Genomic DNA, 17,291 nt, shown 5'->3' with positions numbered 1-17,291 from the left:
CTTGCTGTTGATTTTACACTCTTCAAAGACTTTAGAATAGTAATTTAAATTTTGCACCTGACACAGCACAATCGGCATCTGTGCAAGTGTTGGCCCACTAATGCTCCCACATGCACAACATTCTGGATGAAGTACAAGCAAAGAAACTGACAGAATATCTTTCCCCTCACAAACAAATAATCAGGCGGCTGATTTATGCGAGTTAGACAGACAGGAGGGAGATGTACTTCAAATGTTAACACCCCAAAACATCTCAGCTTCTGCAACAGCTGCAACCCCAAACCAACAGATCACTGACTTAGTGAAGCCTAATATACCTTTCCAATTTAACCAGGCAGGTGCAAACATGCAACAGAGGTGGCAACACAAAGGGGATTTCAGATTTTCGCTCAAGAGTCGTGCAGAAGAATGCACCCTTCGATTTTGGAGGTAAAACAAACTGGAGGTTTCGTTTAGAAGAGCATATAGGCAAGAAGTCATGAGGACACCACACAGTGGAGTGGAGAAAACAAGCTGCTTCTTCTATGCTGGTCCATCAGATTTAAGAGCTGTTGTTTTCACCCATTGTTGGAGTGCGGTTGTTGCGAAGCTCATTCTGACTGTATCTTTAATTAACAACTACATAATTAACTTTCAGGTAACAGAACAGCAGGATAAAGACTCAGAGAAGGAAACACAAAAGGCAAAAGAAAGATAAGATGTGAAAAGCAAATGATGAGAGGAGAGAAGTCAAGTTTATAAGGGTGACACGGGGAGAGAAGAGGAAAAAAAGAAGAGACAAAGGAGGATGGTTTTGTGTGTGCACGCGAGTGTGTGTGTGTCCGCAAGACTGTGTAGCTGTAAGTCGTTAGGCAGCAGTGGCTCTGATTCACCTTGACGGAACCTTGGTCTGTTGTCATGGAACATTAGTCCTGAAAAATTCTCCCTCTGCCCCGGATCACACAGTCTCACCTCTTCATACACAGACAAACACACTAAAAGGAACAAGCCTTTCCTGAAATGTGTTTGGCACGTGGAAAATAACACATTTCCTTATTACAGAGTTAGCTGAGGCTGAAGACAGATGTAAAGAAAAAAAAATTAAAAAAAGAAATAAAAGTTCTATATAACTTTACATTGTATGTATGAGTGTGTTATAATGGACAAGGTGTTATACTGATTACCTGATTATCTTCATTTTTAAAATGACTTTACCAATAATGCACTTTAATAATCACATTTGTGTGGCATTTATTGCAAAAGCAAAAAAAAAAAAAAAAAAAATGTCCGTGAGGGGCCTCACACATGTAGACTTGTGCATTTGCCACTTAACCAGAAAACTGCATTGACTGTAATTTTGTGCAGAACTGCAACCAAATCATGCATAACCTCAACTTTGAACTAAGTTTGAGTAAATACCCAATAACATCATATATGATGTCTTGCCTTAATAGTACTAGACTTTGGGCCCCATAAGGACGATTAGTCCCCACAAGGTTGGGGTTTATACCATTAATGGTCCCAAAGAGGTCGTAAAAAAGACACAAACGCACACACACAAACACCATTTATGGTCTCTACTGGATTTATTGCCATCATGCAGTCTGTAGCTCTCTTTGACTCCATCCTCAAAACCCCCATGGCAAAATCAATAAATGGGATGCCAGCTCATTTCACACACTAAGACACACAGATGCACATAGCACATAATTTAAAATGCCACTATATGTTCTGATACAGTATAATGTCAGCACAACAGATTTTCTTTTAAAGAAAAAGAAAAGAAAACATATATTTGAACAATTTCCTATTTCTTGTATAAGCTCTCACACAATACTGTCTGCTCACTGAAACAGTATAGTGTGGGCTAATTGTGTTAGCATGATGGTTCTCTACAAGAATTTCCCTCATATATATATATATATATATATATATATATATATATATATATACACACTACACACCACACACACACACACACACACACACACACACACACACACACACACACACACACACACACACACACACACACACACACACACACACACACACACACACACACACACACACACACACACTTACTTTCATTTTATTTCATGGAAGTTTTTATTTTTCACTGACATGTACTGTGTTGCACATGCAAATAAGTCTGCATTTGTTTACTGAATATTTTTAGAAATGTATAAACCAGCCAGATGGACACACACCCACACTGGCAAAAACAGACATTTGTTATTAATGTGGGAGCGTACAAGATGAGATGGTGTGCTCTCATCAAACTCAATTTAAAATACTGCCTGAAAATTCCCTTTCCCTTGAAAGTTGCTAATGATAATTAAAATCGTATAAACATTTGCAATTAAAATGTGCAGTGAGTGAGAAAAAAAAATCATATTCAAGTTGACTAACAAGCACAGACAAAGTGAATGTTAAGGTATTTATTAACAGCTCATTTCCATTTAGGATAAGCAGACTACTCACGCTCTACAGTAAAATAAATGTGACACCATGAAATGACATCTCATGACAACACAAAGAGCAAATGACTGCACAACAGCATGTCAGACAGCAACTTGACTGTCTTCATTTAATACTTTAAAGGATTTGGAAGCAAATAGGGGCATGGAGGTCAGGAAAGAGAGCTGGAGGCCGAAGCTGGAATAAAGTGATTAAATGAGTGTAAATAAGAGCATGTCTGTTTGGGATCTAAGACCAAGTCACGGCTAAAGGATTGCCTTGAGGTCCACTCAGGATCTGTAAGGACAAATGTAAAACACACTGGTTCAACTTTCATTTAAGTGGCAACTAGAATTTATTACACATGAAGGTGCTGATTTTTAATTATAAACATGTTCTCAAGATAATTAACAGTTTTCTGCAAACACGCGTTCCACTTTTGGTTACATTTACATAACATTTTCAGTCAAATAAATTTCTTCATGTAATTTAATCTGTTATTTATTTGTATGAGACATCTCACACTGGAGTGCCTCTAAATGCAAGGACAACCAAGCTATTAGATCAGGGTGAGCTGCTTTAATTCTTTAACTGGCTGAAAAGAGATGCATTCACACGAATGCACTTTCAACTTGAAAATTAATGTACACATGAAGACAGGAGGGAAAAAAAAAAACCAAAAAACCAAAAACAAAAAAAACACACTTCCTGGTAAATTACTTGAAAAGGGCTCACTCTTTATGATAAATGCAACCTGAATATATAGTGTAGGTGGCATTAATGTGTGCGCGTGCGTGAGTGTACACGCGTGTTGCCCTTGGGCAAGCTGTCTTTCTAATGCCACGCAGCTTTTAATGCAAAGCACAAAGGCTAATAGGTAATTAATATGCAATACACACTAATGTGTCTGTATGGATTTGTGTGTGTGCATTTGTGAGTGTGAGGTTAATACGTAATTAATATGCATCACACACTGGCATCCCAGGCAATTAAGGATCCAGCAGTGTCCGCTGACGCTTCTTAACAAACGTCCTTTTTAATTGGAAGCATTTCACTGTAAACATGTTGATTTATATGTCTGGCTGTCTTTTGGAGGGATTAAAAAGAGTAAGCGATTAAGGCTGAGAGAGAAGGATGTGGTGAGAGAAAGGGGGGGGGGGGGGGGGGGGGGGCATGAAGTTAAAGACTGCATAATGTGCATCAACAAAGGATTTAAATTCATTTGTATGGGAATATACACAGTATGGATCCCAATATTGGCTCATTAGTCATCATACTCAATAACATTAAAGCTGGTTGAAGCGCATCCATTTGCAACTGATCTATATATCAGCGGTCTTATTGATGGTATTGCTTTAGGTTACATCATAGAAACATGGTGGGGTTGAAAGTTGAAAATAAAATTCTCAGCAGAGAAACAATCCACTTTAATGCAACAAATGCACTCCTGTGTAAAAAGTGAAAGTCTCTCATAATCTGACATTTAGTGGAAAATGAAATTTAAACTGTAAAACCACTAAAAGTCAAACAGACTGGCAATCGATTATAATGAAATGCCGTTTTTTTGCATGCAAAATCCATTTGCTTTTTCTTTATTCCTCTATCGCTCAGTGGTACAGAAACTAAGCAGTACTGTCATAGAAGTAAACATTACCAAAAGGAACACACTACACACAAAACATTTAAAAGGCTGCATTTCAATGCAACGCCTAGAATGTTTGCTGACAGGATTGTGAACTAATAAACCAGTCAAGGAAACAGTAAATATCCTTTTCCTGTATTTGTCCCACAGTAAACTACTGCTCTAAGAAATATAAACACATCATACGCCGGCCTGTTTGTGTGTGTGCATCCATGAGTTTCATACCTTCACATATTATTGTTTTCTCGTCATATTTGTATGTGTGTGCCGCTGTGTGTGTATGCACATATTCATGTATATCCCTGTGTGAATGCAAACAAAGGCAGATGATAATACCATAAAAATATACAATCAAGTCAGTGGGGTTTTCCTGTCTGAGGGTATAACAGTGCAGGTCATTGTTCAGCACCCATTTATTCTCACAATCAGGCAAGAAGCAGAAACTAGGAGGTCAAGCTGCTCTCAAAAGCTTTCGACAAGAAATCATCTGGAAAGAGTTATAAGGATAGTATGGTAGATTTACAGTCAATGCATGGTGATGATGACGACTACAAGATCAACAAATGCTGGCCCGATGTTTTGGTAAAATAGTTAAACTAGTCATCACGGTAGTAGTCTTACATCATTTCATCACGTTAACATGTAGCGAACTTTTGATTTTCAGATATTAGTCTCCACCAATGTGCCAGCAACTGAACCCTATACCTGAACAGATTCACACCAAATCAGATGGCCACTATGTGAGGTATTCCAAAGTGCAAATCATGTGCTTCAAATATTTACAAAGGTTTCTTTTCTTAGTTTAGTTTTGCAGAGCTGAACCAAAGAAAAAGGCTATTTTATTTTTTTCTTGGATGCCATCCATTGGGATTATTGTTTGTTGTGTCCATCACTGTCTGTCTGTCACAAAAAACGGATTGCCACCGGTGACCTTTGTGCCAACTCTGAAGTCCTTGCCACTCTGTTTTTTGGTGGTAAACTGTAAACGGCACACTGTGGTATCAATGCAGGAAGACAGCCACTGTAGCTCTGATTAGTGGTGCCATGGCTTGTTCCTGATTACAGCTACTGCTGCATTTCCACTGATTTTTCTTTCTGTATCCTTTACCATCCATCTGAATGCCTCACAATCAGATTCTTATTTTACCAGGGCAGTTCAGTTTTTAGCAAAACAGATTCATGTTAATTAGCTATACATGATAAAACATTTATTCCAACATTGACAATTGTACATAATATCAAAGTAAACATATTTTCAGTATTTCTTATTTGGTTTGTGATTTTATTATATTGCTTGTAAATAAATTATCACAGCTTTTTTTGCCCCATATTTATTTTTCTAATATATCACATTCATCCTCAAATAATTTCATCGCTCAACCATCTGTAAATACTTATATTTTCTTACTGCCAACTATTTACGATAATTTAATCTATAATCTAATTAAATCTATAAGGCAAAACATTACGACAACATGTCTATACTTGAGTAAGTTCTCTCCATGTCTCCAAAACAGTTCTAACCAGCTAAGATACAGACATAAGGCTCTTCAAGTTATTCTAAAGCAGTGATTCCCAACCTGGGATCTGAGAACCCCCAAGGTTTTCCCCAAAGAGCACAGAGCCTCCCCGAGGCTTTGACCATTCAGTCATTGTGATTAGAAATTAAGACCAGAGCCACACAAGTCCAACCAAGTTTTTTTTTATTTTTATTTTTTTAATTTAATTTAATTATTTTAACGCAACAAGATATTTTTTCAAATAGAACTGGTATTTGGAGAACTTATTTAAGCCTAAATTAAAAAAAAAAAAAAAAAAAAAAAAAAAAAAAAAAAAAAACAGATCTCAAAGTAAATAAATTGGGGTCATAAGAATCTTTCACACAACCATTGAACGAATTGAACGCAACCACTGAACGCAAATCCACAGTCAAAATTTTAAAATATGAAAAAAAAAGTTATATTATAAGGCTACAACTAGTTTATCCAGTCAGTTTTTATTCATTCACTGGCTTCAGTGAGGTCAGTGATCAGGTGGAGCGCTTCCGGTCTTATCCTGGTAACCTTGATTTTTCCTGCAACATTTAATTAATAAAACGTGTCTGACAAACAAAACAGAGATTCCATGAGTCCCTATTTGTTTTTTATTTATTTTTAAAGGCTATAGGTTTTCATTTTTACTTCATTAAAAAGGACAAGACTCACCCAGAATGCTGTATTTATGGTGAGAATCTTGCTAATGAATTCATGGGGTGGGGGGGTCTGAAGATCCTGTCAGAGTGGTATCTTTGAACATTTAAATTATGTTTCCACAGATAGTAATTTTTAGTGACATCCATTTAAGTGCGAAGATACAGGTTTTCCCAGCATAATTTCCCAGCTTTGTTACAAGAAGGCAATGTTTTATTCACTTTACCCATCTATGGTTCTGACTGGTGCATATTACATGTATTACTTTCGCCTTGCACTGTTACCTTCTAATTAATTCGCCCCAGTGACAAAGTCATTTCTGTTGTGGGATAAATACAGTGTATCCATCAATCTAAACTTAATGCACTGGAAGTGAACCTAAGTACCAGTCTAACCAGTCCTAACCATTCACTGAGGCTCAGGAGACAACCAGGCTTTCATGGAAAGAAGCAGGCTCTGCTGAATGAAACATTTTATTAATATTTCATCAACTTCAGAAATGTGCATCTATGCGTGTGTGTGTGTGTAGGTTCTTGCACATCTATCTTTGTGAGCACACTGTGGTTATCTTGTGTTATTCAAAAGTGTGTTCTTCAAGGGTTATGTTGGACATGGGCTTATTTATTGTTATGTTAAGTCAAAATATGTGTTACACATCTGATATGATGATTAATGCTGAGGTTAAGAGTCAGGCTAGAGTTCTGCATCATATTAAGGCCTCACAAGTGAAGAAAAGAAACACGAGGATGAGTGTGCACATTGACAGGGGGAAGGGTGAGAGGGAGGAAGCACTTCTGGGAAAGTCAGTTTACCCAACAAGCACTCAGAAAGCACTTTAGTTGTCATGACAGCATCACTATGTTGAGATGATGGGGTGATGAAGAGGGGGTGGGGAGAAGGTAAGGGGACAGGGATGAATACAGGAGGACACTACACAGGGGGTGAATTCCATCAGGAAGCCATACAGTTTCACATTAATTATAAAGATAAATGCCTCCAATGTAAATTAAGATGACTGAATATAGTTTTTAATCTTAAAAATGTGACAGGACAAAAAGAGGCAGGGAATTATCTTATTTCTACTGGTTTTAAGTTATAGTTCTGCTATCAGGAAGTTGGGTTGCTACCTTGCATCAACACAATCAAATAGTTAGAATTAACCTTAATACACAGATGAATCACAAAAGAAAAAAAATGTCTCCTTTGGCAGTTTTATGAGAAAACCTGTTCTCTTTCTTCAGCTACTTATAAACCGGATTTGAATTAAAATCCATCCAAAAATTGAAATAAGGTGGGCATTAATTGTGCTGCTTGGGAGGAAGAAAAATAGGACTGATATAAGGTACTGCAAGCACTTATATCTTTATCAGAACATGATGTTTATCCGATGAGGCCAAGATCATGTATCTGTGTCTCGCAAGGGACTACAACACCCTTGTCACCACACGTTCCACAATTCCAAGTGTGAGCTTCTCCCTTGCTATCCCATTAGTCTCCAGAGGAAAAGGGTAGAAACTTCCTGATACTTGCTACTCCACTGAGACAGTTTGAAGGCAGGACCACCACTGTGACCAGATCGAGTTTGACATGTTCTACAGTGGCATCTGACAGGCAGTCAAACACAGAGGGATATCAGGGAGGCCAATTCACTGAAGCAAAGTATCAAGGGGGATCCAGTCTTACCCATGACACACTTACATGGTAATCTCTGAACAAAATGCTCCATGGTTTTATTATGTCAACATTGAAGAGCTATTTTTTCGGTAATTCTGTTAATTGATGATACCAACAGTTGTCCTAATTCTCATTCATATTCCCCATCGGCTGCTTTTCCCCTCTTTCTTTCATGCCTGTTCTTACCCTCCCCCTCACTTCCCCTACCGCCTTCTACTTCCACAGTCTTAGCTGCCTGTATTGTACCTCCTAGTCTTATTTCTTTTGTCCCTGGAATTCAACATCACCAAGTTGCCAATCTTAGGATTCAACTCCTCCCTCTTTTCCATCTTCAAAACCTGGCATTCAGCTTTTATCCTGTCATTCTAATGTCTGGTCATCCCTTTTCTGATCTTTCCAACACTAAAGCCAGCTGTTGATTGATGCACATTCCTTTCAATCCGTCCTCGACGCCATCCCCATCGTTTACACCCCCCGCCACTCTGTCATTACTCCATTTCCTTCAGCATATGTACCATTGTTCCATCATTCCAGGAATTGCTACAGAAACATTAAAAGCATTTCAACTGTGCATTTACTCTTTATTTTACGCAACATTTCATCAAATCAAATCAAGTGAATCTTTTTGCCCTTTCATCCTATTATCTCAACAATAGAGGCCAATATAAAATCATATTCTACAGTAAAAAAATCAAACATTGAAGATTATGGTATTGCCATGATGGGATTAAAAAGGAAGAGTTTTATCAACAACTGCAAATAATTTATGAAGAAATGCAGTTTAATTTAAGAGCATCTTATGTGTAATCTAAACAGCAGAGTACATGTAGAGTACAAACATTAAAAATAATGATAAATAGTAGCTGACGATATTAAATGGCTTAGTAATATACATATACTACAATTTGTTAAATAGCCTTATACTACGGTGGCTGTCAGGTGCAAACACACTTCAATATAAGAACACACTGCATTTACCAACAGAACAAAAGAAAAACTGAAAAAAAAAAAAAAAAAGAGAGAAGAGTTGCAAAAACAAACGCAATACAGTTTTGTGGTCTCAATATATTCCATTTAGATTTATAAACATGAGAATAAGCCATTTAAATCGGTGATGCGAGCCATTTACATAAGTTCAGAGAATCCATTTATCTAAAATGAAATACAATTATAGGAATAAAATAGCATGTTTCCAAATACAAGCATGTCATTAATTAACAGAGAAACAGATTTAATGAGGATTAATGGATAATTCGGAGTTTAAAACTGAAATTGCACAGTACTATATTAATTAACAACATGCATTTAACAGGAAACTAATTCAAGTTGAACTTTGGCTGTGGCCTTGTCACAGACAGATGTCATTCCACCAACTCAACACGCTAGTAATTTCTTTTCTTTTTTAAATCTATTGCGGTGCTCTAACACAACATTTTGTCATGCATCACTGGTGGGACTGTTTCGTTAGCTAAGCAGATATGCCATGATCTATATACACTAAATGTCCTTTCCTGACAATAGTGTCCTCAAAACCAGGAAACTGTTCCCCTCCTTCCGCTCATATTTAGTCAACTCATAATTCAAAAAACTTCAATGCTTTATTCAGCCATTATTCTCATTTTCAGACTAAGTCATGTATTCAAGGCTGAACTAAATCAACAGTACCCCTCCTTCTTATCATCCATCTCAACATCCATCTGCCCACTTCTATCCTCCGTTATCCTTCCACTGTCGCCATCACCCCTGAAACAACATTCATCCATCTCTCTGCCCGTGCACCCTGTAGTGTGAAATCCTCAATTCATCTTGTGTCCCTTTGTTTTGCCTTCCTTTGTACCCAACCTGCTGTTCCCTCTATCCATCCATCCATTTATCTGATGATGCCCCCCCTTCTTCCTTCACTTGTACTGTTCTTATGGCAGACCAACACCACTTATCCTTAGTGAAGGAGCATATAGACATTGGACACAGCCACATACAATATCTTTATCTGACAACAATACAACACAGACTGGATAGTTGGCGTTGTGTTTAGCCTCTTGTATAGAAAGGTGCATGTGTATTTAAGAGTCTGTTTAAGAGCATTGATGAGTGGTGAAGGAGGGTGTTGTTAGGTGTGCTTGTCTATTGCTAGAAGAAATTGGAAAGATCTTTAATGAGGAAAAGCAAAAAAGTGGTGAGAAACAGATAGGTGTAAGCAATAGGAGTGTGCTAATATACTGCAGAAAGAGGGATGACAGAAATGAGAGATAAGCTGTCACAGAAAGAAATAAAAGACAAAGGACAAAGTTAAAAAAAAAAAAAAAAGAGCAAGAAGGTTGGGTGATGGACAACTAAGGTATCAGGACAGACAAACAGCAAGGAAGTGAATCAGAAAGAATAATACCAGCAGGAAAGAGAAAAAAAACAATAAAAAGGAGGAAAAGAGCTGTCAATGAGTTCTGTCCTACATTCACAAAGGCTACATTCAATTATACTCGACCAGGCAGCACATGCAGCCCCATCCATACAGATGGCCAATAAAAAAATAAAAAAAAAGGTCAATCTTAATCATACCTAACTGGTAAAACCAACATACAGGAGTACTAATATTTTTTGTGAATACCAAAATACTAGTAATACAAATACTTTTTCCAATGGTTTTTATCAATGTGCCACAGCAGGGTACTGTGTGTGTGTGTGTGTGTGTGTGTGTGTGTGTGTGTGTGTGTGTGTGTGTGTGAATGTTTGTATAGAGCTATGCTTCCACTCCCTGCAGGTACAGTGGGTGTGCCTTTATCCTCTCTGTTCCCTGCAATTTTTACAGTGGCAACACATGACTGAAAATCCAAATGTCTACCCATCCACAGTTGGTGTCTGAAGCAAAAGCAAGAAGTATATGAAGCCAGCAGAAAAATGCCAATGTACACCATGAAGGGGGGTTTCTATGAGCATTGCACTTAAGTAAAATGTGTGTTAGTTTGTGACCACAAGCTTTTATTACGGTAAAACTAAGAGTAATTACAACAACATATTCTGGCTTGATTTCTCTAACCTGCTCCATTAATGAGACAAACTCACACTTCCTACTTGCAAAACAACTTAACCAGAGCTGGCAGGTTGCTAAGACCAGCTACACCCAGCGCTTGTCTTCAAGTGTCCCACTTTAATCCAACCAAACTGGACATACTCTCAAAACTGATTCTTTCCATTTAACAGTTGATCTTTGTATTCAAGCATTTCAAACTTGATGCAAATCTCGTTAAAAAAGAAGAAAAGCTAGCAAACGAAGAAGCGTAGGCCCCTCTCTGCAACATTCGGGAGAAGTGCAACTGAGAATCAAGTCAATGATCCTGCACATAGCTCAACTGTGGACAAATAAAGGTAATAACTAGAAATAACTGAATGAAAAAAGTCCCATGGCACAAAATTGTAAAGCATTTAAAGACTGAAACTTGAATGGAACAGACAAGTGAGATCAAACTGTAGACAAGCAGAGACAAATGATGAACTGTGACACTGATATTACGAGGTTATCTAGTGCACATCGCTTTTAAAACAATTATAAACATAATAAGCTCGAACAATAAATTTAAGCCAATTCTTTACCTTGATCAGTGCAAAGTTAAAAATGTTGCATGTTAATGTTAAGATATTGTCAGAGACAAACATTTGGGTGAGAAATAAAAAGGAAAAAGAAAAAACCTGCACATCACGTGTGCATGACAGTGATCAACATACCACCAACTGTAAGTCTAACCCTCGCAGTAATGATGGTGCAGGATTATAAGAAAGCACACTACAACTCTGCACAAAAGCTAACTCAACACAAGTGCTCAATATTGCAGTTTGGCAGAGGTCGGCACTCTACTGCATGCATTTTCTCTTTATCATCTTTTATTCATCTAAATTGGATCACAAAATGACAATTTAGAACACGTTCTCAGGGTGCTTTTACAGTCTGCCAAGCTATCAAACTGAAAACAATAATAGGAAATAAAAGCTCAATTTTCTCGCAATTTCTCTCATTAATTTCCTAGAGTCTAGGTTTTTACCGCAGTATGTTTCAGTACTGGTTTTAGAATAGTACTTGGAAGGCATATCAGAATCATATTCAAACCACCTTCCCTCCCCCATGGTAAAAATGAAACTATTACACCCAGTCAAAGTTCTGCAAATTTCTGAATTCCTTTCCCTCCATGAAAGACACTGAATGCATAACTCTTCACAGTATGGAGTCCAGACACTCTTTCAGTGTCTCCCAACTAGAATTCAACACTTCACACTCCAACATGAGTGACTGAAATGCACACAAAAAAAAAAAGTCTTTACTGTGGGAGCGAACACATATGGTTACAAAGCTGCTGGAGAGGAAAAAACCCTGCCTCGTTGCTCTCTGTAGACAGTTTCAAAGATTGTCAGTTTAACAGTCTAATCTGCATATGAAACCATAAAGAGAATAAAAAATCCAGTTTGGTTAATTGCTAGGATTTTATTTTACTTGCTCATGTAAATATGGAGCATTATTTTTGAATGTGCAAGTTGTTCATTTTAAACATTTAAACAGAGCAAAAGATAAATAAATTAAAAAATAATATACATTATACAACTTCATGTTCTAAGAATACAAAACACTGAAGCTCATTAAAATGAAAATCAGGTAAAAAACACAAGATTGAAAATATCAGTACAAAGGGAACACCATATTCGTCTGTCTTTTCAGCCCGGTCTACACCACAAAAGACGATACAGTTTTAATTTACTGTGCCGCCCAGACAGACTGCATACAGGTGCAGAAAAAAAAATCCTCTTTTGGGCCAAATGGAAAAATGTGAGAACAGGTTAAATGATCTATTCAGACGTGCACAGAATTATTGTCATGCAATTTTACTGAGTCGATTTTAATTCATATTAAAAACAAAAAAAAAGGAGGAAAAAAATAATTTTCCCTCTATATTGCTTTGGGTTTTATCGCAAATAGAAAACCCAATACAGAACAGATTTACAAAAAGGTGGCTTACATTTGCTTATCCTTCCAAAAGAAATTGCATTCCCAATCAATTATATAATGACCTGTCCAGTAGTCTCTGAAATCAGCTTTTCTAGCCTTTGGAAACCAAGACAATATGCAAAAGACAAAAGTCAAAGCCTGTGGACTTATACTGCATGCAACTTTTCATGTAGTATAATTCTCTCCTGCAGGCTTGAGCTCATTCAGCTGGACAAAACAGACCAAAGGGTTCAAGTCCTTAATTAGCTGCTCGAGACGATATGGCACATTAATGAAGGCTAATCACAACACAACGCTACTCAGATGTTCTTTCATCTTTTGAAATCATGTCCTTTCCTTGGAACAATTTATCTTTTATTAATGTCTTTTTCCTTCATCTGTCTCTGCACTCGTCTCTTCATTCTGTTGACTTGTACATTATCATGAATGTACTCTCCTCTCCTCAGTCTTACTATAACAATGCTTCAGCAATGCCCTCATGTACCAAAAACAATATAATGAGATGATGCTTTTGACCACTGCAGAAATGTATTTGCATCATTTCGATTAGTCTTACAGCTATAAAGTAGAATATGATGTTATGGATTAGCTTTGTAAAGCATACATCTGTAACAGGAGTCTGGCTGACAGTACAGTCTGTGGCAGCATGACTCCAGGCAGACCAGCGGCCTACTGACAGCTGTTTCCTAATGATCTCCCCACAGAGATTCCATGTTTGACGAAGCAGAGCCTCTGCAGAGATGGCTAACTCTGCTAAATGGCAGCCATCTTGTGATTAGTAGATGGTGATCATGGCTTGGAGATGGGTTGAGACCTTCTACATCACAGGTGCTATACTCCAGTCCCAGAGGACTGGTATTCTGCAGGTTTTTGTTGTCTCCACGCTCCAACACACCTGACTGAAAACAATGTACAGGTTAACAAAAAGCTGTTGGATTGATTTGATTTGAATCAGGTGTTTAGGTGCAGAAACAACAAATACCTGCAGGACACCAGGACTGGAATTTGACACTCCTGTACTACGTGGCCCGTGACTTTTTTTTTTAGTGGTTGCTACTATTCCTTTTAACAACATCATGATATTCATTGTGATATTCACTTACTTTACTCCCAATCCATGGCCAGCAGTGGCAACCATGCACTCTTTAAGGTGGAACAATAGGTACCTGCTATTTACAGGTAATGGACATGAGTCTGATTAGAAGTTTCCATCAACCAACACTTCAAGAGTTTGCTTCACACTGGTTGCTGGTCAGCTGGATGTAAACTCAGTTATTGTCAGACAAAAAAAGTGCAAAACTCCTGTTGCCTTCTTAAACATGCATGCAAGATGTTTAACATGTCCATGTACACTAGGATTCACCAATTTAACCACACCAGTAGCTTCAGTGTGAACGTCCAGCTAAATGCATCTGTGAAACCAATGGTTACATCTATTATTAGTTTATCTCTGCATCCAAGTTTTTGATATGATTTGAAGTGCCCTCAGATAACATTGTTGTGAAGTGGCACAATACAAATGAAGCTAAATTTAATTAAATTTAGTGGTTTGTCATTAAAACATACAGGAACCAGAAGGTGCAGCTGCAGTTGGTAAACATCAAATATGGAACAGAAATGAGACAATATGTGAAGAGGATATATACAACATATGCATGTTTTTAAGTGTTTTGTGAAAGATAGTAAGATTACAAAACAGACAACACAATAGATAAAATGGAATTTAAAAAAAAAAAAGAAAAAAAAAAGGAAACAAGTGTTAAATTCCTCCGCGATGGGGAAATAAAAAGGACAACATCATTTTGATGTCAATTATAACCAAGAGAAAAGCTAATAAATTTGTTGAATAAGCCGTTTATAAAAGTCAAATTGTTGTCAAATCATTAATGAAGTGCATCATAAATGGGTAAATTCCACTGCGTCAGTAGGGGGATTCACTGTATCGCCAATATATCATATCACCAGCGGCGTAACGAGATGCAATTTGAATTTGTCTCAGTTGGGGCTGCACATCTCTATTGTACACAAATATGAACCAGAAAAGTCATAGAATCATTCAAATTTTGTGCATTTGAAGAGTTTAACTTTTACATATTAGCACCTAATAAATTCTTTAGTTCAACAAATGAGCCTAATAATTATTCTAATAATAATAATAATAATAATAATACACACTCAAATTGCCAAAATAACACATTTAAAATACAAAGATTTACTGTTCTTTGAATTCCAAATTTATCCATGGCATTCAGGCTGCTCCAGGTTGTACCGGTGAGTGAGTGAGAGTCAGAAAATTGAGTAGTTCAAAAGACAGTAAGGAGAGGATGGAAGCAGAGAAAAACAGAGACCCTGGGTGCCCATGGAAATGGCAGTTAAGGTCGGCGGAGGTAGTGTTTGGGCACGAGTCAAAGCAGAAAAGTTGCTTTATGAGAGCAGCAAAGTGCTGCAGGGCTTCGGGGAATACCCTCCACGAGGCAAGGCAGAAACACACACACACACACACACACACACACACACACACAAACACACACACACACACACACACACACACACACACACACACACACACACACAGGGTAAGAAACACTCTTAGTAAAAAAATAAACAAATATGTGCACGCTCAAGCACACAGAATAAAAATAAACATGCACATGGGTATGAAAATAAACACAGGAGGAAGATGGCAACCAAAACAAACACACAATATGAACTTACAAAAACCATGGAAGGTAGAAAACTGGAAGAATGGACAACAACAAAAAAGCTACAGATAAAAACAGGCACAAGAAGCAGAAGGTAGTTTAATTGTCTGAGCCACTTATCAAATGAAATGATAGTTAGTGCAAGTTAATTTTTCCACTCTCACCTTGACAAGATCCACTGATTTCCTCAAATCCTGGTTTGCAAACACATTTCCCAATGGGCACCAGCCACTCCCCCTCGGCGCTGCAATGCATCCGGGGAGGCTCATATAACGGCAGGGAATTGTTGACGCAGTGACCCACGACTTCTACTAGCTGCGACGCCTCCGATCCTGGGATGGTGTCAGGAAACTCAGCCAGGCTCTTCACCAAGAATGGGCAACGTTTGTAGAAAACCCGCACCGACACCAAAGCGATGCAGGCCCCTAAATCCTGAAATGCCAAGAAGAAGCCTTTCCGGGTCAGAGGACCCAAATCACGGACTTCCGTGTTAAGCTTCATCACACGGTCCCCCAGGTCCAGCTCTGTGAAGCTCTCATCAGCCGCTATGGTGTCAATCTTGATGTACCTGCTCTCCTTCATTGCCCTGTCTTCCTCCTCTGTCATTCCGACGTCGTCTCTCATCTGTCCATCCTCCATTTCCTCCTCATCACCATCCGTTTCATAGTAGTACATGTTAAAAGTCTCCTTGCAGGTCCCGACCCCTCCAGGCAGACTGTTGCAGTCTCTCAGGGTGAACTTGAGCTCAATGTACACTCGCTGGGCGCCCTCAGTCAGAATCCAGTTGGTGTGGAGCCAGTTGTTCTGGTTCTGCTCCATCACCCGACAAACTTGGTAAGTATGGATGGGGGCATAGTCCTCATCAACTTCCCCGATCTCCTCCCACTGAGGCAGACAGAAGGTAAAAGTTTTATCATTAGAGACAGTGTATTTACTTCAAAGCATGACATGCTGTGAAAGGATAAAGAAAATATCAACATGCATTTCCAAATGTCTTTTGTAAGTACAACACACGAGGATGAATGTGAAATGTGATTTTTACATAATGATATTATTATACTGCAATCCAACCAACCCATCTTTCTCTTCTGAAGCTTTTGTTTCTTTTTTTGTCTCCTTTGTGGCAACAGATTCCTGAATTAGGACAGTTAAAAGATGGTGCCAAATGACCATTTCTGAGACCTCACCACATCGCATGTATTAAAACTTCTCTAATTTCATTGTGCCTTACTTACTTAATGTGAAAAATGTTATTTTTGCAGCTTTATCAGAGGTGCAAAAATCCATGTTTATATATTGAACTATACAAAGTTTAGCTCTACAGTTGGATTAAACCACAGGAATACTTATCGCCACCCTGAAGATGGCTTCTTTTTTTTTTGCAAGCATGAAATTTTTTTTATTTTTGACATCCATTTTTATCTAAAAAACATTCATTCATTCATTCATTTATTAAATAGTACAGCCAATTAAGGGGTTGCAGGAGCCTGGCGCCTATTCTAGCATTCATTGGGCAAGAGGTAGGGTGTACCCAGGACAGGTCGCCAGTCCATCACAGGGCCAATACAGAAAGAAAAACAACCATTTACGCTCACATTCACACCTAGGGAGAATTTAGAGTAACCCATTAACCTAATATGCATGTCGTTGGACAG

General features: G+C 38.0%; 1 protein-coding gene across 1 annotated transcript in view; it reads right to left on the bottom strand.

Moving 5' to 3' along the window:
- epha5 (EPH receptor A5) overlaps positions 1-17,291 on the bottom strand; it is a gene marked incomplete at both ends in the record, with an annotated part of 64,358 nt that overhangs the window by 32,586 nt on the left and 14,481 nt on the right. The window contains one exon of the mRNA XM_079256573.1: positions 15,801-16,521. Within this exon, the coding sequence (XP_079112699.1) occupies positions 15,801-16,521 (721 nt within the window). The remainder of the gene's footprint in view (positions 1-15,800; positions 16,522-17,291) is intronic.

This window comes from Telmatherina bonti, assembly GCF_933228915.1.
Source record: "Telmatherina bonti genome assembly, chromosome: 17".
Taxonomy (NCBI): domain Eukaryota; kingdom Metazoa; phylum Chordata; class Actinopteri; order Atheriniformes; family Telmatherinidae; genus Telmatherina; species Telmatherina bonti.
The sequence above is the reverse complement of the archived record's forward strand: the minus strand, read 5'-3'. Positions and strand labels throughout refer to the sequence as shown.